Source organism: Triturus cristatus, chromosome 5_1, assembly GCF_964204655.1.
Source record: "Triturus cristatus chromosome 5_1, aTriCri1.1, whole genome shotgun sequence".
In the NCBI taxonomy this organism is placed as follows: Eukaryota; Metazoa; Chordata; class Amphibia; order Caudata; family Salamandridae; genus Triturus; species Triturus cristatus.
Genome location: NC_140587.1, coordinates 894,319,707 through 894,345,278, shown reverse-complemented (window position 1 = coordinate 894,345,278; position 25,572 = coordinate 894,319,707). Strand labels below are relative to the sequence as shown.

At 43.3% G+C, this 25,572-nt stretch overlaps 1 protein-coding gene across 2 annotated transcripts in view; it reads left to right on the top strand.

The window, feature by feature from the left end:
- The window catches only part of LOC146831577 (cytidine monophosphate-N-acetylneuraminic acid hydroxylase-like), a 567,547-nt gene that overhangs the window by 318,163 nt on the left and 223,812 nt on the right, over window positions 1-25,572 (top strand). For both annotated transcript variants that reach the window (XM_085605926.1, XM_085605925.1), the window contains 4 exons: window positions 6,962-7,152; window positions 11,199-11,346; window positions 13,344-13,425; window positions 23,926-24,063. In XM_085605926.1, coding sequence (XP_085462052.1) covers window positions 6,962-7,152; window positions 11,199-11,346; window positions 13,344-13,425; window positions 23,926-24,063 — 559 coding nt within the window. The remainder of the gene's footprint in view (window positions 1-6,961; window positions 7,153-11,198; window positions 11,347-13,343; window positions 13,426-23,925; window positions 24,064-25,572) is intronic.

The following is a 25,572-nucleotide window of genomic DNA, read 5'->3' as shown; positions in this document are numbered from 1 at the left end:
TTCGATGTGTTCTGAGGAGGCGGTGGTGATGCACTGACTAGTGGCTCCTCTCATAGCACCATCCCACTTGACCACCATACAAAGGTGTACAGTAGCTACAGATGGTATGCTCCATCACAGCCATTAAGCAATGCTGGCTTTCATATCAGGATTGTAGGCTCCGAATAATTATATATACATATATTTGATTAGATCATTTACATTGTGAAAGAAAATCGTAAGCATAAAAACAGTTAAAATATTTCATTGCATTACATCATTAAAGATTATGGGGCCGATGCCGATCCTGTATTTTTTTCCCCGTATGACTCGTATCGGTAAATTTTTCCATACAAATCATACAAGTCCCGTATGACCCATGAAGTACGATTTGGACGGGAAAAATAAAATTTTTCCCGATCCGATTTGTACGGATCGGCCCGATCCGTACAAATTGGATCGGGAAAAGTTGTACGAGACGGACCCGGACACTTTTCCGTACAAATTGTAAAAATGCAGTCCGACCGTACTAGTAAGATCCGGACCGGCTTTCCAACTTACGATTTGTATGGAAAACGTTCCGTACACGGGGATTGCCATTACCCGCTACGAAGCGAACTTTGTACGACACGTATCCCGGGAAAAGTTGTTCCCGGGGTGCGAGTCGTACAAGGGTACAAGTCGTACATGCACACACCCCGGTGCGTTGTGTATGTATGGTGCGTACCCCCAGTGCGCATGTACTGTGCGTACCCCCAGTGCGCATATACTGTGTGTACCCCCAGTGCGCATGTACTGTGCGTACCCCCAGTGCACATGTACTGTGCGTAGCCCCAGTGCGCGTGTACCCCAACATCGCATACCCAAATATCGCATACCCCAACATTGCGTATGTTCTGTGCGTACCCCCATCGCGTACCCCAACATCGCATACCCCAACATCGCATACCCCAACATCGCGTATGTACTGTGCGTACCCCCAACATCGCGTACCCCAACATCGCGTACCCCAACATCGCATACCCCAACATCATGTATGTACTGTGCGTACCCCCAACATCGCGTACCCCAACGGTGCGTACATACGCGATGTTGGGGTATGCGATGTTGGGGTACGCGATGTTGGGGTACGCAATGTTGGGGGTACGCACAGTACATGCGCACTGGGCGTATGCACACTACATGCGCACTGGGGGTATGCACCGTACATGCACAACGCACGGGGGTGTATGCCTGTACGACTCGTACCCCTGGGGACTCTGCTTTTACGGCTGTTTTTGGCTCACGTAAGAAAAGAGTCGTACGGAGTGCCATAGGGACAAATCGTACTTGCTGGGCCGGAAACCACTGCTTAAATACGTACAGAAGTCGCGTACAAGCTGTTCCGGATCAGAATCGTTGGTTTATTTTAGCCGTATGGTCTTTTGTACGATTTGTATGGAAAGAGGCTTTCTGTACAAATCGTACTTCCTAGGTTGTAAGAAAAGTTTACCGGGTACGAGTCGTATGGGAAAAACGCTCCATACAACGATTTGTAAAGCCTTTTTCCAGGATTGGAATCGGCCCCTATGTTTTAAAAACAAGCTATCACAGCATCTAGCAATATTAAAATTTTGCATTGAATCCAGCTTTTGCATGGTAATTTGATGAGAACTTGTTTCCATGTTCATGAGCAGCTATGTTAATAAAATTCATGGTTCTATACCCTGACATCAAATTGTATGCATTTTCATATCAAATTCTCAGAAACATTTTTAATCATTTTTGACCTCTTCCACCAGGCAAAGAGCAGAAACACTAGCCACCTTGTGGTATCTGACTTAAAAATACGTAAAGCTTCACTAGGGCGTGTAAAAGATAATAAGCGGCAGGCAGGAATTTTCCAGGTTTTCCGGAGGTCAACATAATAGGGGCTAAAGAAAAGAAAGTGATCAAGGGTCTCGGGAGAGGAATGACAAGTGGGGCACACTGATGTCACAGATACATTTTTCCAGGTACTTCTTCTGGAATTTAAAGGGAGAGCTCCGTATATAAATTGAAAATACAGAGCTCTTGCCTGGGGGGGTTCGATGTCATCCATAAACATTTCGAAACCAAACCATCCTTTTATATTTATAAAACTAGAGGTTAAAGTGCCAGTACTTTTGTAAATCCATATATTCCCAAAACCGTTTGTGAAGAGGGGAACCATTGTTTTTGTTATGGACCCCGGCTCCTCCCAGATACACCCCAGCCCTAGTTTTAATAGCCAATCCTTGATCTTTTTAAACAACTTAATATGGCCTGTTTGTTTTTGCAGAGCCATTAACTCTACCAGAGCCTCCTTCACCGGGACCTGTGTGTTGCTAGTCCATATCCTTATCCAAAACAGGAGAGCCCTAAGAATGGCAAAGTGGTTAATAGGTTTAAGACCAAGATCAAGTCTAAGCGGCAGAAGGGGAGTGTTTATGGGTAGGTTCAGGATCGCCCTAATTAATTTATTTTCAACAAGAGCTAGATCCTGGAGGTTTTCCAGCCCCCATACCTCAGCCACATATAGGGCTGCTCCTAAACCTTTGGCCCTATGGAGTTCCAGAATAGGCGAGAGCGGTCGATATGGGGACGCCCTAGCCCTCCGGACTATTGCACAACTTGCATGCTGGAGGGTCAGAGTACTCTTTTCAATTTGTGGTGTCTAGACCAGCCTGTCACTAATTCGTACTCACAGCTTTTGACTGTGTAAACCGAACCAAACTGTGGAAGGTTATGGGATCACTGGGGGTGGACTCGGCCCTAATTAATGTACTAACGGCTCTACACTCCAACACCTCTGCCGCAGTAAGATATAAACAAGAGGGGAAGACCAGAGATTATTTTAACTGTTCAAGCGGGGTTAGACAGGGGTGCATTTTAGCTCCTTTTTTATTCACAATATATATTAACGGTCTTGACTTGGCATTAACTGCATTACAAGTTGACTCCCCTAAAGTAGTCTCAAGACCAGTCCCCGTTCTACTTTATGCGTACGATGCGGTCCTCCTTGCTCGTACACCTAAGGCCTTGCAGATACTATTAGATGGGTTTGTGGGATTCATGAATGATTTGGATTTGACACCTAAACTAACAAAATCGTACATTATGGAACTAGGGAAAAGGAGCAGTAAGGTGAATACTTACGTAGTCGGCACACATACTCTGGGAAAAGTACCGGCCTTCTCATACCTAGTCATCTTGTTCGATGAAAAATTGAGTTTCAAACAGCTAGTGGTGAGTAAGTGTCTAGGTTTGGTAAAGTCTACGGGAGCAATTACATACTTTGATCACAGGTTAGGCAAGTGGTCACCGGGGGCAATCCTAAAACTGTATAACTCATTCCGTAGGTCAAAATTTGATATGGAAGTGAGTTGTGGGGTTTTACTGGGACAAGTGAAACACAGAGTGAAGAAAACAGGTATTTTAGGCGGCTGCTGAGAGTCCCCCAAAGTACGCCCTCGTTCATTGTTCATGAGGAGCTGGGGTCTAAGTATATTTCTGACCTGATGGCGGTGAAACCCCTCCTGTGCTGGGTGAACGTGTGGTCCAATGAGGAGACAGGTTTTAATAGGTCAGTAATTCAAGATTGTCTCTTCGCGGATCATGCGTTAAAAATCCTGTGGTTAAAATATGTAAAGGATTCCCTTACTATGTTGGGCAGGGCAGAGCTGTTCTCTCACCCGGATACGGTGAGCACACGGGATAAAGATCTTATTAAAGATCAGTTCTCTAAATTAATTGGGGCCCAAAGGGAGGAAAATGAATTGAAAAAGCCCTTGGTCAGAAACTACATTTTAGTCACGTCAACAGAAAGTATAGAACCATACTTAATTATTATAGCCAGTGCTCATGACAGATTTTTAGTCACACGGTTTAGACTGAACTTGTTACATCACTTACTGGCTGTACCTGAGGGGTATATGGCACCCTCAGAACAAAAAGGGCCCTGTGGCTGCGACAATAGGTCTCCACAGGACACCCTTCATTTTGTTCTTTTGTGTCCCTATTACTCATTCCCGAGAAGAGTGTATCTTAAGGGGCTTTTAATGAAACATCATTTTAAGCAGGCCCGGGTGGTTTTACTTTTTTTTTAATTGTCCCCCGATGCTTTTACATTATCATGTGTCACAAATTTTTTAAGAGCCGCTTTAAAGCTAATGAACACTAGAGGAACATAAAAGGATAGACTTTTAAGTACTGGCGCATTAGCGGGGATAGTGTGAGGTGCACCTTTTTATTGTTTTTAACGTTTCAAGATGTTTCTGAGCATTGCTCCTTATGTTCAGGCGGTGCCCTGACTGCCCTGTCTTCTTTTCTTATTATATGATGATCAATGTACTGTATTGTTGTGCTGATGAATGTGTATCTTTTATGGTCATATTTTTTATATGCCGAACAAAGATCATTATTATTATTATTATTACTTCCAGGTAATCAAATGCCTTGACCTGCTCCAAAGTTTGCAGGCCCAGCATTAGTTTACCCTTATGGGATTTATAGGGGTTAAATGTCATCTATTTTGTCTTAGAACAATTTATTTCTAATCCCCTATCCTTACAGGCTTTATCAAATGTATTTAAAATGTTCTGAATCCCCTTAGGTGTCCTGGCAATAAGTAGCGTATCATCTGCGAAAAGCAGACAGGGCACTGAACTGCCTGCTAGTTTTGGGGGTCGCCACCACAATTATACAGCTCTCCTATTAACCCATTTATGTAGAGGGTGAATAATGTTGGGGCAAGGACACAGCCTTGGCATACACCTTTGTGAACAGGAATATCATTTGAAAGGCTACCATCAGAATTCCACCTGACCTTTGCGTAAGTGTCATGATGCAGGCGGATCAAAATTTTAAGTAGATATGATGGGAGTCCTAGTTCTCTTAGAGCTAGCCAGAGTTGGGTACGTTCTATAGAATCGAAGGCCGTTTTTAAATCCACAAACACAATATACAAGTGACCTCCTCTAATGGTCACTTCCTTCCATACTAACAGAAGAAATCTAAAAACTTGGTCTGGAGTGCTTGTGGAGGCCCTAAATCCTGCCTGCAGATTTGATAGAACATTATTTTCCTCAATCCAATTTTGGATCCTGGTTAAAATGATTTTACAGAAGATTTTTGGGGAGACATCTATAAGGCTGATAGGCCTGTAGTTTGCGGGAGACCCTTTGACTCCCTTTTTGTAGATAGGGATGATTTCGACGCCACTCCAGGTCGCCGGAATTTCACCACCACACAAAATAGCATAAAAAATAACCCTGGGCGGACAACTACGCTACGCTCGCGAAGTTTGCGTAGTTTGTGCTACTTCGCGCTACGCGAATTACACGTAGCACAGTGCAAAATCGCATAGCGTAGCGTAGTTGGTATTTTTTGCTCGCTCGCGGTCCTCAACGTCAAGTTGGCGACCACGAGCGAGCAAAATTACATCCCGGCGAGACTTTTTCCTCGTTCGCAATGAGCAACATCAAGTTGCCGCTCGCGATGAGAAACTACCAGTATGCGTTGAGAAAGCTGCCGCTCGAGTAAAAATCTACTCGAGTGGCAGAAAACGACAGCTCGCACTGTGAAAGATGCCGTTTTCAATGATTGCACAGTGCGGACAAGCATCCGGCACTGTGCAATCATCGCGAACAGCGCAGTACGCAGCTCGCGTAGTGCTACGCGTATCTCACGTGGTGCAAAGTGCACTTCGCGCAGCTACGCATAGCGCTACTACACGAACTACGCCCAGGGTTCATTAAAAACCACTTGGAGCAGAGGTCCCCATATTATCGGCTCAGCTTTATACATATCTCCCGGGAGCTTATCTAAACCCGGGGCTTTCCCATTCTGGAGGGATTTTATGGCGGTTGTCGTTTCTGCTAGGGTGATAGCAGTTTCCTCAGTTAGTGGGAAATCTGGAGATCTCATTTGTGGGACTGAATAATTACTTATATGTTGTACTGTCACAATCTGAAATCCGGTCCCTAGTTAGTGAACAAAATGTCTGTTCATGTCTCATAGCCTGTCATGAAAGCTAGCTGCATTAACGGGAAGACCTAATTATTCAAGGCTAGCATGAATGAAAGAGGTTGAAGTCAACCCCATATATCACAGGCCAGATTGTGTATATGCTTCATGCTTTATATTCAGGAAGAGGTTTATTTCATTTTGGCAGAGTTAACATTAGGCATGCCTAAATCCTATGAGTCTTCTTGGTGCAAAGGTTAGGATTTGCGCAAATGAAAAGGGGGGGGGGCATTCCTCAGCTATCGCACTCTTTGTGGAACAGAAGCATTAACTCCCTGCTCATCAGAGGTGCAACCTACACTACTAGACTTTTGAGAAAGGCTGAGAGCCCGACAGGTTCTTTCCCATGAGCATTGCATGATTAGAGGTAACTGACAGGCACTTTTTAGTCTGTTATCCTGCAGTAACCACCATTGCTTGAAATTCCAGAATTAAAAGTGAGAAGTAGAGGCTTACCCAAAAATACAAAACATGAATTGAACCCCCACAAAAATTAGGATACGGCATATTTACCCTTAAAGCACACAGATGTACAATGCAGAAACACCACATAAGATAAGGGACATTCAATAGAAAAAGGAATAATGCAACAGGGTGCAAATGCTCCAGAAAATGGTGTACTGAGGAGACCACATGGACTCACCAAATAGGTGGCAAGAATGGGGTCAGTTATATTCTACAAGGTGGGTGGACCGATGGTGTGGTGATCCAATCAGGAGTCATGGACCAGAGGGCCTGGGAACATGGGAGGCTAGACAAATGCAATGGGGTAGGGCTAAGATAGGAAGGAGCTTGATAAAACCTTTTCTATAATGTCATTTGAGGATAACTAACAGTTGTCTCGACTCACTTTTAATATTTACTTCACCATTGGGGCTTTTCAATGTACTGCCAGGCTAGCCAAAATTCGGTAACATGATTATATTTGATTTTTGTTTTCTTTTCAACATTTTAACAGGTTACGTACATCACCCATGCATGCATGGATCTGAAATTTGGTGACACACACATGGTGTTTGATCCCTGGGTCATTGGGCCAGCCTTTGCTAGAGGATGGTGGTTGCTTCATGAGCCTCCTGGTGACTGGCTGGAACGACTGTGCCGTGCTGATCTGATTTACATAAGTCACATGCATCCTGATCACCTCAGGTATCTTAACTCAGTAACAATGTATAAAACATATCTTATAAATGAGTACAATCGGTATGTGTGTTTCATAAAAAATAATGTGTGTGAAATCAGAGCTTCTAAAGCACCCAAAGGGTGGTCAACATTCTGCCTTCAACAGAGGAAAATTGATGCCCTTAATGGCATGCCCATGTGTCTGGGCTAACAAAAATCTCTGTTGTCTAGCTGGGGCTAAACTACATAGTGGCCAAATGCCATTAAATGTGCTATTTTCTATATTTTGTTTTGCAGGTTTAAATTAGCTGTTGGCTCTTTGTACATCAGAAATTCCTGGCACAAATTATTGTAGTGGCAAAGAAGAAAACTAAAATTGCCACATATTAAGAAGCTGCAAACAATCGTTACTGTCTGTAAGGTTTTGGAATGAGCCATTCTTAATGTGGCAGCAGTAGTCCATAGTAGGGCATGTGTGCACTACTAGACTATGGCAGCAGTTAAATCTCCCTCCTGCCACTGGTTACTAGGTCGCAACTCAGGAACAGATACGTTTCTTATCTGAGCCAATTTCTCTAGTCCACAAAGCTTGGGCTCTCACTTGCCTTTTATTTTTAAAATACGTGTTCCCCAGAAGACAATGTTAATTCAGAATGCTTTAGAAAACAAGGAGGAAGATTAATGACTGCTATAGGAGAAAAAACTGCAGTTGCCTCCCTTCATGATTGGCACTGAAGTCTAACCTGATAAAATTATAGAAGTTGTGAAAATATTCCTTTTTGATAGGCTGGCAGAATTGTGCTTAAGCTGGAGTAATCAGAGCAATTTCGGTAATTCTGCATTGCTCTTTGACACAAAATTACATGATTACTCCTCGTTGCGTCATTATCAATAATTTGGAGAGAAAAAATCTTACCGCAAGAGTACATTTAGAGAGCACGAGCGTCTACTCATGCTCACTATTTGTGTTCTCCTGCATTTAGCACTGTTTCTTTGTGCAAAATGCATCCTCACATCCATTTGAGACATGAGAGGGCATTTTTGTACTAAGAAATAGTGCTAAATGCAGAATTACTCTTCTTGCGTATTCAAGCAAAATCTTGTGGAATTCTTAAGTAGTTCTGAGTGATTATGCTACAATGACCTACATGAGTTACGTGAAGAGGGTAGGTGACAATCGCTCTCCCCCACTATTTACCTAACACAAATAAATATCATGAGTTCTGCTGCCACCTAGGTTTATTTCCTGTGTACAATGGCAGCTAACATGGGTGCATGCTCACATCTGGTCTCACTGAGAGTCTTATGATCCATTATGGATAACAATTTTGTGGTTTCTAATTTTTCATCTCCATGAAGTGCCAGAAACCCAATGTACTTTGAAATTCATTCTTTGGATCATTTTCATTATTGAAGAGGCTCTTCTTCACTGTATTGCCTTTCTACTTTTCCTCTGGATTTGTCATGATCAGTATCTGTTGCTATTGATAGTCCTAGCCTTCGGTATACCATCTTTTGCGAAGACTGTCAGCCATGGGACATTCAGAGACCTTACATGACTTGGTTTTACTTCTCAGTCTCATAATAAAGCCACCTTTCTCATTTCAATTCACCTCTTGAAACCCAGGGGCTCCAGGCCTAAGTTATCAAGTGTCCATCTCATGCAGGACTTTCAGGACTGTCAATGTGCACAAGGCCTCCAAGATGGCACATTCCTCTCCTCCATGCAAAAGTCAGCTTGGGGTCTCAGGCTTCACAAATGGTACCTACAAACCAGAAGTGGCAACCATACTGTACACAGTTAGTCTTCTCCTATGAAACCCTGAACGAACACTAAAGGTCAGTACTCTGAGTGCATTTCTCAGGGTTAATATGTACTCCACTGTCAAAACTTGGCCTTCTCCCAATCCCTTTAACCAAAAACTCTCAGGAATTATCATTCAGAACCCTCAAGCTACTCCCTCATCAGGGTCGGACTAGTTGCGCTAAGGGTGTAGACTGGGTCCACTTTCATTGAGATGTTTGGATGATACCTCAAAGAATTAGCTTACACCTGCTGTTGGGCCTTGGGGTCTCCTCTATGTGTGACAAATAGGACATACTCCTCACTCTCCGGCAGCCTGTTGAGAGATCTCACTAATGTAAATCTGCCTGGTTGGTCACTACACTACTGGGAAGCCCTCCACGGGGCTTCTTTTTGCTTTTTGCCCTTACTTATAGTGAAGACTACAGCAATCACAGCAGAGACCTGAAAGCACAGGAAAATAATTTTGATGTTTCCTGGAAGCACCTTAATCTTCCTTCCAGGATGTGCTCTGGTAGGTTTTGAGGGACTTTAGCAAACTTCCCTTGGTTACAACCATTAAGGATTCAAATGCTAGGTGCCTATTCCATCCTTCATGTAACCAACTCCAGGGGCTTCCCTGAACAGCTTGGTACTCAGACAGTGATTGACTGCCCTCAGAATCTTTCTATGGTGATCGACCTTGGTAGTGACCAAACGGTTTATCTTTATACCCTATTGCCACCAGATTATAATCCCTTCCACTGCCTCAACACTGTTATCCAGCATCTAGGTTATGTCAGTGCACTGTCCACCCACTCTTATCGAGTCTGTCATGGTTACTCAGAACTGTTGTTAAATGTTCAAAGGTGCTTCTCATGTGTCAGACTAAAGTGAATTGAGCTGAAATTGATTATTCTTAAAGCTCCACTAACCGAGCAGTCACAGTGCCTTCTGCCTGGAGAGTTGGATGATCCTCAGGGCCACCATTTTAAATTGTTTCAGTCTCTCTGCCTATGTAAAATATTTTTCTTTTAGAGCCATCATTCATTTCAACTCTTTGTCAAATGGAGGCCTACTTGCTTGTGATTTTCTTTTCCATGGAAAATATCCACTCCTCCATCTGTAACCTCTTAAAGTCTAGTTTGTGGGAAAAAGGCACTATCCAAGTGACACACCGATGGCTCCAGAGGAGACAAGGGAACCCTGGTAACCCAGAAACATCCCAAAATCAGGAGCCTGTTCTTTCCACCCTAATGTTCTTCGCTTTCATTGTCCTCATTGGAGCCATGTTGGCTTTTCTTCTTCTGCGACTATTCATGCCTCTTACAAGGCTATACAGGATTTTTCCAATTCTGTTACCTTCACCCTGTGGTCCAAGGCTTTTCTTCTGACTGAGCTCATGCAACAAAGTAGCATTAATCCATTTTATATAACAAACACAGTAGCAATGACACTAGCCCCAGTAAACAATTTTGGGACTCATGTAAAAAGCCCTTTTAGGACAACAAACCCTTTGGTTCACAAAATCACAGGATTTGTAACCCCAAAATGGCTTTTCTTTAGGTACAAAAGCCCTTTTACTATTTGGAGAAATCTTTCCTACATGTAAGAGGGCTTTTGCACCTCAAAGGTTTGTGCGAACAACGCAAAGATGAAAGTGATCACAAGAAAAGAAAAAATAAATCGGATTTTGTTGTGATCCCCTTCCTCTTTGCATCCTTTACACAAACCTTTGATCACTGCATGTTTACAATACACTGAGCACTCATTTCACTTGTTTCTTTTAAAACTATGAGGCTTAATTACAAGCCCCTTGCGCCACCAGTGCGTCACTTTTTCTCTCATAAAAAGTGATACACCATGTGGCGCAAGGGGCTTGTAAATAAGCCCCTATGTGTGCTGCACTCACAAGCAATATGGATAATACCTTGTTTTGAGTTGATTTATTGTGGTTATATCCATTTTCTCCTTTCTCTTCTTGACTTGTGGCATGGAGCAGTACATTAATTTGGTATTGCATAGATGATGTATTATGATCTCCAATTAAGCTTACATTTAAGGGACCTATTCTGTTGCTTGTTTACAGGACATTGGCAAACCTTGGTGAAAGACTGACAAGGAAGATTAGGAATCAGTATAATGAAGATTACTGTAAATTAATATGGGCATTGTACCACATGTAAATATGAGAATATGACATTTTGAAAGAGTATAAAGTTAAGAGAGTCTTCACTAATACTTGCTAGTTTGATCACATCGATTTGTTCATTTCATCTTTGTTTTGCAGTTATCCAACACTAAAGAGGCTTGCTGAAATAAGACCTGATGTACCAATTTATGTTGGAGATACTGAAAGGCCTGTCTTCTGGTATCTTGAGCGAAGTGGAGTAAAACTAACAAATATACGCGTTGTACCTTTTGGAGTTTGGCAAGAGGTATTGTACCATAATTAAACATTTGTATAGCACTGTATACCAGTTTTGTAGCCCCACGTTGGTGTCATGGGAGTGGGTCAGCACGTTACCCAGTTAGGTATGCCTGGTTGGTTGTCCGTGTGCACCCAATACGCAAAGATTTTCCTATGAGTGAGTGTGACTTACTCTTGCACTACTCCTGACTTACCTCTGGTAGGCAGAAGTGAGCCAGGAGTACTACCACAAAAAGCCACACCATCTTTCTGAAGCAGGCCCTTCGCTTAGATTGTGACTGGTGAATACGATCATCCTGTGTGTGTTTAGCACAGTATCAAGTACAGCACGCTTGTCACTCACCTGTCAAGACACGTGTCACTTACCTATCATGTCATCTTCTCATATTTTTTTAGAATTCATTTTCATCAGGCCATGCGCGGCAGGAATGTTTTGTTAATTTGTTGGAGTATTTTTTGCTCCCATTTTGAAAAAGTGTATGACAGAATTGGAGGGCACGTGCAGAAACCTTTGGCTAGTTCTACACCATATGTTGGCTTATTTCGTGATTTCTTGATGTGTTTTACATTCCATATTTTTCATCAGTTTTTTCTGCATGTAAAGCGGCTCATATTGGGCTTCTGGCTGACTTTTACGTTTGAGCAGGTTTATAGAAGGACTATTATTTGTAACCACTTTTAATTTGGGCATGAGTTATCCATGGATTAGAGATGCAATAAAGACGTATCTATAGGTAAAGAAACCACTAGATTTCCGACGGTGGCGCATCACCTGGCTTTGCCATCAGAGACTTCTGATCTGGCAGCCCATCACTAAAGGAGCTCCAGGTCCGTATGTTGGAATGCCCAACCCTTTTATGTGATGTATCAAGCTACGCAAGGCTTGATGAATCTGGAGTACCGCAACACATCGCAAATCTCTGCCTTGCGTTACTCTGCCCCAGGGAGGCATTCCATGGGTGGTGCATGGGTGTTTCCACGCTACACCTATGAATTTTCGGACGGCCCCAGATTTGCCAACATTGGTAGACCTGAGAATGCCTCATAGCTGCTACGCATCCTGGGGGCGGGAGGGGCGCAACGAGGAGAAAAATCTTTATTTCTCCTTTTTATTTCCTCTTTCTATCTGTACGTGCTGCATGTGCAGCATACTAAGAAAGAGGAAAATACCTCAGGGTGTTGTTTTTGTGAAGGAAGGTGCCCATGTTTGTGTAAAAACAGACCTGCCTACAATGCAGGGACCCTTGTACCATGGTGTGAGGGTGCCTGCGTTGGTGGTAGGCAGCAAATTGTTTGTTAGTGCTGGGAAAAGACAGGAATGTACAGTATAATGTTAAATATGGTGCATTGCTACCCTCTCCCTGTCACGCAGTGAAGTTCAAAAAGGTGGCTTGCTGCATTGCACTACATGACTTTTTAATAAATTTGAACCTTATTGTTGTGGTGTTAATAAAACCTAAGTAATCTCTATTGTTTTTTTGTATCTTATAATCTTCCAGCAACAGCATTTGAATGTTATTGTCCAGAAGTGCTTTACCTGTCCTACTTACTACCATCATCTGCCTCGGTGTAAAGTAACATGCCTCAATGATTTATACTAGAGCAATGACCCTTGAACTCCACAATAATGATATAGTTGATTGTTCAGCTACAAACTATGATTGATCCAATAACATCAACTGTACAAATATATTGGTAATCGCTGTTCACCCTGACCCAGCATATAGAGGCATAAGGGAAAGCACACAGACTGCAAGGTCACTTGCCATTTCCTGGTTATGTTTGAGATTGGGGTTCATTACTATTATAATGCATGGGGATCTACCTCTCTAAGTCCATAAGACGCCCAGTGTCTGCTTCTTCGTTTCAAGCTGAGCAACATGATAGGTAGGTGTGTTTCAACTCTTTTTCGTGTGTAAATTAATTACATTGACAATAACAATATTGATACGTCATATTTCTGCGCACCAATGTAAAAACACCCGATATTCCATTTCATTGTAGGTGGATAAGAATCTAAGGTTCATGATTCTGATGGACGGGATTCATCACGAAATGGACACATGCATTATTGTAGAATACAAAGGTGAGGATGCAGCCTCTCATTTCATTATATATTACTGGATTATCAAATATAATTTTGACATATAACACTATACCTCCTTTTGAGATTTAAATCCAATTAATGTTTACCCCTCACTTTTATCTGGGAGTGAAATTTTTCATATTCTGCCTCAGCTTGGGAGTTCTGTGACAGTAAAACTAAACACTGAGCAAACCTATTTCTCCTTTGGATAATGAAACTAAAATTGCATCATCAGAACACAAAGTGAAGTTTCTGGGTTAATGTTAGACGTACCATCTTTTGGCATGGTTTCCCCTGTCTTTTTGCTTCTTACTTCCTGGTGTTGACAGTGTGTTGATTTTTGTTTTTGCTGGCTTTAGGACTCTGGACACTTTACCCCTGCAGACCACTGCTGAAGGGCAAGTGCTCTGTGTCTATAACCTCATGGTAATTGGTTTCTCCATGATGCCGTATTTGATTTACTAGTCCCTAATACAGTGCACCATATGTGCCCAGGCCCTGGAACTTGAATGCCACCCATGATAAGCGTCGCCAACCGGTCTCAGGCAAGGCACTGCAGCACCCGTGCGTGACATTTTAAACAGTCATTTCTCATTGGCAAGTGCACCCATTTGCCAAGCCCAAACTTTCCGTTTTAGGACATGTAAGGCACCCCTAAGGTAGCCCCTCGCTAGCTCCACGGGCAGGGGGCAGTATATTTGAGAGGAACTGTCTTTAAGAGTTTTACATGTCCTGGTAGTGAAAAACTGCTAGGTTTGGTTTTCACTACAGCAAGGCCTATCTCTCCCATAGGTGAGCAATGGAACTGCCTGGTACATTGTGCCAGTGTATCTTCCAAATGGGAGTAAATGGAAAATTGGAGTTTGGAATCTCTGGATGTACACTTTAAAACCCATCTTCTAGTGAAGGTGGTTTTTAGATTGCAGGTCTGAAAATGCCACTTTTATAAAGTTGAGAAGCTAGGATAAATGTCATAGCCTTCAAGTGCACAACTCAGAGAAACACCGGTGGAGTATATTACATGTTACTTCTAAAAGTGATCACAGTACAATTTTAGAAACACAGTAAGAAAACCAGAGTGTTAACAGTGAAGAACAAAATAATACAGTCTGAGAGCTTGATGGCTCAAAAAAATCTTCTTTTATTGAGCAGACTTCATCAGAACTTCAATCAGTTGTGAAGAATGAAAGTTGACAGTACCTCACAGGTTATACTTGAAACCCAATGCATTTCGGGCATAAACAACTGCCCTTCTTCAGGAGAATCTATGAATGAATATATGTCTTAAAGAATCAAAAGTCAGTACGAACATAACAAGAGCTCCAGAGGAGTAGTAGGTGTTGCCAGTTGTAACATAACAAGAGCTCCAGAGGACTAGTAGGTGTTGCCAGTTGTAACCAGAAAGGAAAGATTCCAAGGTCTTATATTCACATGCATGACGATGAGAATGAGTGCGAACCTTAAAGAAATTGAAGAGTGGATCCCCTAATGAACAACATATTCTAATGTTGCACGGGAAGGAAAAAAGCGCACTAGACATCTAAGTGACTCACTACTTGAACGTGTAATTAAGTGAACATGCAGTATGAAATAAACACGACTAGTGAGTACCTGAAGATACAGTAGTTGAACTGCCAGATTGGCAATGTGACAGTACTCGTGTCGCACTGAGGGAGATATTCGTGTCGCGCTAAGAAAAACAAGACCCATGGGGTCAAATAAGTGACTTGCCGGAAAAGGCATGAAAAAACATATGTGTACATGAAAAGCATAAAATGACTCACCACGAGAGATCTGCGAGAGCAGATGTCTCAGAAATAACCAAAGCTGGCTGTTGGAAAAATCACTATGTCCACGCAACCTGCATACCAGGAAAATACTAAAAACACGGGTGAATGCGACTAATCACCACCGCAATTAAAATGTCGAGCCAACCTTAGCCGCAACTTAGAATGGAGTAAGCAAAAACAAAATTATCATGCTCACCGAGAGCAGGTACTAGATCCTGCCGATGATAAAACCAGGAAGAGACGAACTGCAACACTCCTGTTGGAAACGTCCGTGCTCGTGTTAATGCGGAAAGTAATTGAACGCGTGAGGTCGTGACCCGGACAAATAAATGCAAAAGAGCAATCTTAAAGGCACAGTGCTTTTTTGTGAAAAGGCGAGTGAAGTTGGTTAGTCAAATAAAGTTATATACAAAAACCGAAAAAGTGGTTAAGAAGCAAACAGGCGATAAGCGGTAGAGGTAGTGTGTGTTTGAAGTAAGGGAGATTAACTTTTTTACTCTAAGAGACCTACTCGGTCTGCATGTGGAGGTATGATGAAATAACCCTGAAGAATGCATGCTAAATGTACATAAACAGTGTATAGAAGAATCGATGTGAGTACATGAGTGGTATCACATTCTGCAAATAACAGAGATAAACATATACAGTAAAGTGGCTGCACGTGCTACAATCAGTCATAAATAATTGATTAAAAATATATATGTAAAGCACGTAAAGAGTACATACAGAGCAGTGCAAGCTCAACAGTCTAAACAATTGAAAACAGGACAAGCACGACCAACCTCAAGTAGTTCAATTAGAAAAGCACACAGAAAACATCACACAATGAATACTTGTGGGAGAACCTGACATACGTGATACATGATCGTCATGGTGAGACATCTCAAGACTGTTGAGCACATAAGCAAGAAGCAAAAAGCAAATGAAAAATATACTGTGTACAAGACCTAATAAAATATAAGGGTATATGACTAAAAGTGAGTCAGAAAAAACAGGAAAATTTGAATTTATCGTTGAGACCTTTGGGCATCAAAGTGTCCAAGCGACGTAACCAATAAGTCTCCCGTTGTGACAAATATTTACACATGTCCCTAACAGTATGTATCGTCACAGTTTCTAGAATGGTAAAACGAAGCTGAGCTATTGTATGGTGGTGATCATGCCAGTGTACGGTTAATGGTGAGGTGGTGGTTTTTGTCCTTATGCGGCTCTTGTGTTCTGTGATACGTGTGCATAAGGCTCTCTGTCTTTCCCACATAGTTTAGCCCACATGAACACCGTATCATGTAGATGACAAAACAACTGTTGCAATGTGCAGTAAAATTCAATTTAATCTTTTTCCCTGACCACAGATGGGATATATGATCACATGTATGCACTTTGTTGCAGTATAACGAGTTAAAACATCTGCATATGCCCTTGTGCTTAGGTATAGTAACAGGTCCGGCTAGATTAAGAAGTTCCTTAAGGTTCTGCGACCGCTTATATGCAAAAATAGGGGGTTGGCAAATAAACCCCGAAAATCCCGCTCAGATTGTAGGTGTTCCCATCATTTGAGGATCGCTTGTTTAATCACAGCAGAACATGTAGAATAAGTGGATATAAAGACTTCTCTTTTGGTAGGTTGCTTATGTTGTTTCCTTAACAATGACTCCCTCTGTATATTGTGCTCACGGTTTTCGGCTTCGTCGACGATCTCGGCTGGATATCCTCGTGTCAATTTTTTTTTGGGCTTCTTGCATAAGATCAGCGATCTTAGATGTGTCTGATGTGATGCGCTTAACGCGGAGAAACTGCGAGTATGGTAGATGTCGTTTTAAGGATGGTGGGTGTAAGCTGTAGAATAATAATGAGTTATTGCAATCAGTGGGTTTCTTGAATATAGATGTTGTGATGTTTGTACCTTCCAGGTCAATGTTTACATCCAAATAGGAAATGTGGTGTTGATCCATGGTGTAGGTAAACTTGATAATGGAGTACCTCCTGTTCAACTGCTGCAGATTCTCAACCAACTGCTGCTTGGCGCCTTGCCAGATGATTAAAATATTATCAATGTACCTTCTGTAAAGGATCAGCTGGTCTCACAAATTAGGGTCTGAGAGAATGTGGATCAATTCGAATTGCATCATGAAAGTATTTGCATAGCTGGGGGCGCCAGGAAAACCCATTGAGGTTCCATTTGTCTGTAGAAAATATTTGTCCTTCCACCTGAAATAAATGCATTGGGTTTCAATTATAACCTGTGAGATACTGTCAACTTTCGTTCTTCACAACTGATTGATGTTCTGATAGAGTCTGCTCAATATAAGAAGAAGATTTTTTGAGCCATCAATCGCTCAGATTGTATTATTTTGTTGTTCACTCTTAACACTCTGGTTTTCTCACTGTGTTTCTGAAATTGTACTGTGATTACTTTTAGAAGTAACATGTAATATACTCCACCGGAGTTTCTCTGAGTAGTGCACTTGAAGGCTATGCCGTTCATCCTAGCTTCTCCACTTTTTCAGTAGGGCGTGGGCTGTACCTCCTCTTCAGGTGCACACCAAAGTTTACAAGTGTCTTTTTCACTGTTTGAATTTGTTTTTTAGATTTGTTAAAACTGAGTGCATATCAGCTGGGTTTTCTTCACTTTTATAAAGTTGCCATTTTCTTACTCAATCAATCTGTGCCTCTACCTGTCCATAGAATACACATTTGGGTTGGATGACAGTTAGGGTTTGTGAATTCATTCTAGACACACAAGGGGAGCTGAGTTGTGCCCTGCATATTGATGGCACATCACCAGGCTGATGACCCTTCTGGAGCTAAAGTAGTGGGAGGAGCTGACACTTGTACGTGAATAGGGCTGGGCCTGTACCCAAACAATAAAGACTCCACTCCCTGTACTGTATCTGGAGCCAGGGCCAGGGCCAGGAATGGCAAGGTCTTGTGTACTTCAAAGAGCTTTCTTTGAAGTCCCTCTACTTCAAAGGTTAGAATGGGTATAAGTACTCGGCGTCTGATACAATAAACTTGGAGCGCTTCTGGACTGTGGACATTCTGCCAGACAGAAGAGCTACTGGACTGCCACTTTGCTGTTAGCTTTGCTGGGTTGGCCTGTTGCCCGCTGCTTCTGTGCTGGAAGTAAGAGGACTGGACTTTGCTCTCTACATCTTGCTTTCTAAAGTTTCTCCAAGGGCTCGAGTTGAGCTTGCCTCTTGTTGGAAGTCTCAGGGCCATCAAAGACTTCACCTGTAGTACCTGGCCTCATCCGCTAAGAGCTCTACTTGCCAAGTGGTGACAATTCCAGTTCCGGGGCCCTTGGAAGTGAGTTTTTGTGCTACAAGAAGAAACCGACACTGAGCAACTTCTAAACCAGAGCCTGTCTGCAATTCTGATGCAGTGCCGCTGCCTGCACCGAGGTCGTGATCCCCACTCAACGCAATGACCATGACGTACAACACAGGCTCTGACAATGCTGCAGTGCCTCCAAAGAACCCCCAAGGCGGGAGACCCCAGCACCACACCACCGACATCCATGAGGCACTGCTCTGCAGCTATGTCCCAGTCGTTCGACCTCGATGCTATGACACCGAGGCCTCACAGCTTGACCACCAACTTCATCATGGACACCACACATCAGTAAAGAAAGGAGGTATTGCACCTGCAACCAACGCATCAACTACCCAGGGTCTCGAATCATTCTAGCGCATTAGCAGCTCCAGAACCCTGCACTACCTCCAGAAACCAATGTCTCACTTTCACTTGCTGCAGTGATGCCTTACCTCCTTTGCACAATGCACCATCCCTAAGAGCACCAATGTGCCAACGGCCATGCACAGCAGTAAGGAACCAACACATCACCTGATTTCGCTATGTCTCACCTCCCCTGCGCCTTGCATCATTGTTGATTTTTGACATATTCAAGGTACTGTGTGGGGGTCTGCCTGATTCTTGTATTCAGCCTGCATTTTTCGTAGCCGTACTAAACTTGTGAATTTGTCCTGGTCAAGCACAACCCGATCACCCCTTTGTAGGAAAGTAGGATCTGCTTCTTATGGTTACCCCCATTTGTTTGCTGATGTATCACTGTTTTTGACTAGTCTAACTGGGATCCTGCTAATCAGGACCACAGTCTATCTGTTTTCTCCCTTAAATTGTTATATGTGTACTTTAGGTACACTAAAAATTGAATACTGAGGTACCCTTTTCAGTGCCTAGTATACGGTACACCATGTACCCAGGGCATAGGCACCCCAGAGGCCTCCCATTGGCTTCAGCATGTATTATGCCACCCAGGAGAGGCCATTCAAAATGAAACGACAGGCCTGCTAGAGTAGACTGTGTAAGATGGTGCTTGCACCACTTACTGAGATATAGGTTCACTATATCTATCTAAATCACTACACTTAAAAACCTATCAGTCACCCCTATGGCAGGCCTTATCAATCCTGAGGGTAGGGTGCTCAGTTTTACGTGGGAGGGTGCCCCTGCATGAGCAGAGCCCCTCTGCAGCCTTCGGAGACCATTCTCCGGGGTTGTCTGTGATGCAGCCAGACACATATGTTTAAGTGCATTATAACCTCGCGGTAAATGCTAACTTTAAAACGGCTGCTTAGAAACATGTCGTGTTTAGTGTCAAACACCTTGGAATCATACCTCCACACCAGTAGCTGGTGTGGGAGGTATGATTCCACCCTTCTAGAACAACTACTGTGGGCCACTGGTCTACCCGGTACCAGCTTTCATGACCTGGGCAGCACAAAATGGATGCTCCCAGCCACAAACACGATTCTGCTCTCCTGCTGCTGAGCCAAGCTCGAGCAGAGGAAGGCATGACAATAGGCATCCTGTCACAAGGAAGTGTGACCACCTCCCAGACAGGATTTAGTGTATTGGGGCTGGGTGGGTGCACTCTGAGAGTGCCAGAAAGTCTGCACTGAGGACACATTTGGTGTCCCTGTGCATAGTCCAGCTCAAACCAGTTCAGGGAGCCATTGGCTCCTGCTCTGGTGCGAAACTGGACAAAGTACATGGGTGTAGCCACCCCTATGTCCTGTCCCTTCCCTAGGAGGGTTCACAGAATCCGTCCAACCCCTTCCCATGGTTATAAAGTGGGTTACCTGACTACAGGACTGTAGATTTGACCTGGACAAGATTCTGCTAAGAAGAAACCAAGTACTTCGACTGCCTGCACAACGATTGCACGACTGAAGAATCTCTCTTGGAGTAAAGGAGTTACTCCCCTGCAGCAGCAGGCGCCTAAACGCATCTGACCACTTTGCTTTTCCCAAGCTCCTGCGGACTCCGAAGATTTCAGCAACACAGGAGGTGGGTTCCCGAAGGTCCCTGAGGTAGATCTGACCTCTCAATGATTCTGAGACCAGTATCCTTCGTGGGGGCCGTGCAACTCGAACTCCTGCGCACTGCTTATATTTGCAAGTGCATATGCTTTTTGATGATTCATGAGCCTGTGCATTGGACTCCTTGTAGTCCTTACCCCGAGCAGTATTTGCACTGAAGATATCCAGCCTCCACTCACCGAGTGCTCTGTGGTCTGGTATTTTGCACACTTGCTTGCGGTCTCCTCGCAATCTCTGGTCCGTTGGCCTGTGGGTCCTGGTGAGGATCAACTTGTTTGTTCTTGGGCTTTCCTGGTTGCTCCAGACGTGCCCTGACTCTCCATTTCTTGGAGAGTCCCCTGGACCTTGCTGGTTCACACCTTAACCTGTTTTCTCTGACCGCGTGGGTTGCATTTGCTAAGGCTTGTTGGTGCTCCAGCCGGACACCGACCCCTCAGCACTCGACATCCTTCCTGGGACTGCTCTCCTATGGATCCTGGTCACCCTCGACATCTCCTGGTCCCTGTCGCTGCAGAGTCAAGCATCCCTTCTTCCCAACTGAAGCACACGACATCGGTGGGCATTTGACTATCGAGCCCTTGGTCACTTGCTGTGACTCAGACTCTGTCCCCCCTGCTTTCAGGTTCCTCTCACCTCGAATCCAGGCTTGGATTCAACCAGACACTCTTTGCCTTCCTGGCAGCAGTATTTCCTTGCAGCTCTCCATTGAAAACAACGAAGGTTTCCGAAACCACTTGACTCCTATGCACCCGGCTCCTCTGGGATAGGTAACACGGGTACTTTGGTACTCACTGGTGGGTTGGCCTTAGAACCTCCTATGTTCCAAAGGGTTTGCTTGAAGTCCTCGTAGAAGTGTCCTTAAACTCTAACTTTCTAACCGCGACTTTCCCATAGAGTTGTACGGAGTACGCGGTCATGTTTTCTCACTGCACCCGTCCCCCGTGAGCTCCCTGTGTCACTCCTCTGGATGGTTCCTTGAGGTCCCAGCAATTCTACGTGCTCTAGGCACTGTGTCTATCGAAGTTGTGATTGTTATACCATTTTTTTAGTATATGGTTCGGTCTCCCCCTGGTGCCTGCTGTGTATTTTGCTACTTACGAATGTTGTATTGTTTGCTCTGATCTCGTGTAGAGGTTAGTAAAGATAGTTATATTAATAAATACATATTTTTATATAACTGCTGAGTGGCTCTCCTTTCATTTAGTCATTCAGGAGGTGATATTCTGGTAAAACAGGCTGCTTTACATTCCTTCAAGATTAAAACTGAAGGCTGCTCTCCACAGCTACCACTAGGATAGCTTTCTAAAAGTTATCTTTGACCTCACACATCATAAGGGTCGTGTGGCCTGGTACAAGGTGCCCACTTTAACTAGTGGACAGCATATATCAACCCACCTTCTCACACCCATGTCGGAGCAATTGTTGATTAAGAATGAGAACTTTACTTAATATTGAAAACTCCATAACATGATTTTTGCATGTTGTATTTTTGTCATTTTGGTCTTGTTTTACTCAAATAAGAATGGGCTAGTTTTATTTTAAACAGTGTTGATTACTTTTGTGGTGTTTTCACTGTGTTACGGTGTGTGCATGTACGAATACTTTACACATTGCCTCTCGACAGTAGTGGCTCGTGGAGAGAGTGCTGTGGGACGGTGGGGCTGGGCGGGGGGCGGCAGGGTGGGGGGTAGTAAACTCCAGCTCAGGAGTAATGCAAATAAATAAATAAATAAAATTAATTTCATTGCGCGCGCTAAAACGCCAAATGGCGATGCAGAGCGCGCATTGAAATTCATTTGTTTATTTAATTAATTTACATTACACCGGTCGGCCATGAGCCGGAGTTTACTAACCCCCACGCCGCCCCGCAGAACTCTCTCCATGAGCTGCTAATGCCTCTGGGAATAACTGCTCTGGCCAAGCTTCAAAGGGGGTGAGCATGGGTTATTCTTAGTGTGTACCTTACTTACCCTAATTAGAGCAAGAGTCCCTACTTGGACAGGGTGCAAACCACTGCCAACTAGAGACTCCAGTTCTAACAGCTACTAATCTGGCCCTGCAGCCACAAAACTTTAGTAAAAGGCAGTAGGTGTGATCGTTTTCGTAATGTAATGTAGTTATTTCATTCATTCATCACTAATACCCCGCAGCACCTCACTACGTAACCATTAGTTCACAATAAACTAAAGTCCTGACCATGTCAGACGTTCGACAATTCAGCAACTAAACAATATCAGTTGAATCTACGGAGGGGTTCATCTCCCGTTATTCACAGGTGTGTTTGTGAGGTGCAGATTCACCCAGCTGTCTCTTGGAGCTGAAATAAGAGATGTTTGCACCAACCCAACTCAATGGCACTTATTTTATCAAGATGAAAGGCTGAGTGGATACTCCAGCATACAAGCCTATGTGACTGATGTCAAACACAGATTCCTGGAGGGAGGCACTAGTTGAATGAGCCACCAACTCGGCTTCTGTAGCACTTTCTCTAGCACTGTGAGTCTGCAGATGATCTATCTTTAAGTAATTTGGGAGGGGGAGACCTTAGCCCAGCACTTATCTGTAATGTCCCTGAAGCTCTTATGAAGCTCACAGCTGGAAGCAACCATCTCTATGCCTACATTCCTAAAAGTACCATCTTCAACCATTTTCCATACAAAGTATGCATAAAATTCGTAGAGGGCAAATTCGCGTATGAAATTTAGGGGCATATTATCAAGAAACGGCGTTAAAATTATCGCCGCTTTAGCGGCAGAAAACTGCAGCCAAAGCGGCGATAATGGGCTTGATAATATGCTGCAGAGAATTCCCATAGAGGCCCATGTTCTTGTGTCAACATTAGATTAGATTTTTGACTTTGTGAATAGCCCCTAACTTTACCATACGTAAGTGTAAATTACCCACATAATAACTTTTGTTTTCCATTTGTTTATTGCCATTGGGCATTTAAAAGCAAAGAAATGTACCTTCAAGGAACAACGGTCCCCACAAAGCACCTTCTGGAAGCGAGGAGTGTCTGTTTCAAGACTATTTATGATAAGTGAACGCTTGACTGTATCTAGTAAGATCCAGAGTACATACAGCTGGAGGTTTAACATGGTATATTTTTTAAACAAAAGTCCATTGTGTTTTAAAATGTTGGTGCACTTGTGTGATTTTCATTTTTGTGGCTTATTTCCTTTAATAAAGCAACTATTGACGATAATGCATTTTGCTAATCTTTGGAAATACAAGTACTTCTTGCATTGCAGTTTATAATGCTTACCAAATTGAAACAAGTTTCCTTAAATTTCATCATCTCAAGCAGTTATTAAATATTTCGTATTTGATCTGATTACACTAACATGTTCAACTCACATTCACCACAGGCCATAAAATACTTAATACAGTCGACTGTTCGAGGCCCAATGATGGGAAACTGCCAAAGAATGTTGACTTGATGATGAGTGATTTTGCTGGTGGAGCAACTGGATTTCCAATAATATTCAACGGTGGAAAGTTTACAGGTACTTGTTCACATTTTACCTTACAGGGTCAAGTACTGAGCATGCATACTTGCTGTTGTTATAAAATACATACCTCCAACTGCAGGAGCAACAGGTCAAACCTAATTCACAGCGTAAGACTCAGAAAACTATGTACTAAACAATATAAGAGTGCTTGCTGCTAGTCATTTTCTGTGGTTTCTGTGGAAACATCCATGGTTACTTGACAATATCCTTGGGGGTGCTCTTGGTTACAATTGACATCTTGGCGTCTAATATTTGCATACACTCTAATTGGTTAACCAAGTTACTTCATTTGTGCACTTGACTCTTCATGAGTACCTAGGTTGAGCAGGTAAGGTTCACTCCATGAGTAGAAGGGTTGTAACTTGGATACTGTAACCACACACAAAAGAATAGGGGGCAGATTTACAAGCCCCTTGCGCCTCTTTTACGCCTCCGTTGCGTCACTTTTGTGAAGCAGCGGCAGCGCAAATCCAGCGCCATGCTGCGGGGTATTTACAACGTGACGCATCTGGGAGATGCGTCATGTTGTAAAGCCCTGCACCAGAAGTAGGCGTTCCTGTGCAGGGGGGGGGCGTTCCGTCACAGGAACGCCTCTTAAAAGTGGCTGAGTGAAATCTACAAGATTTCACTCAGTCACTTTTGAGCCCATGCTGCGTCAAAACCCTGCGCCTGCTTGAAGCAGGCGTAAGGATTGACGCAGCATTGTGGAGATAGGGCACCCCAGAGCCTTGCTGGAGCTGCGTCGCGCTTGCGACGCAACTCCAGCAATGCACTGCCTTTACGGCACAGATGCGTCACGCATCTGTCCATTTTTTGCCCCATGGTGCGCCGCATTGTAAATGCCGCGCATCCATGGTGGCGGAGCCGTGACGCACAATAACTGGTGCATCCCTGCTGATATGCAGGGATGCGTCAGTTATTGTAAATCTGCCCCTAGGTTTTTATCTACACAATTGAAGTTACAATAATAAAGAAGAAAATAAACCAGAGCATCGTAGCACTTTCTGGGTTAAGGAAAATTTCAAGGCATTTTTTTAGAAATAATTTGGTAGGGTGCTATAATCTAAATAACATAGGTCTACGATTCTATAGGACAGTGGAGGATTGGGTGCAGTTGTTGCAGATGTTCTCAGAAACACGCAGGTCTCAGTATATAATATGGCTTGGATTTCACTCTCTGGTAAACATCATCGTTTATGGAGACAACTAGTCAAAAGTCAAAGTTCAAGTGTCCAGTTAACAGGACTAGTTGGCACCAGCAGCTAGTGCGAATGGGAGCAGAGGACACAAATAAAGTATCTCCATGCTACTCGTAAGCGTGCTGTCAACCACCACTCATGTTGGAGACACCTATTTGTGTTTTATTCAGCATCTAATACTACTTAATTTTATTAATAGAACATTAAACTGTGATCACTCAATAAGTGGTGATTATTAGAACAGTTAGTAACAATGTGAAGTTAGTTTTAGTTTTTCATTTGCAAAAATGTAATTCCCTGTCCC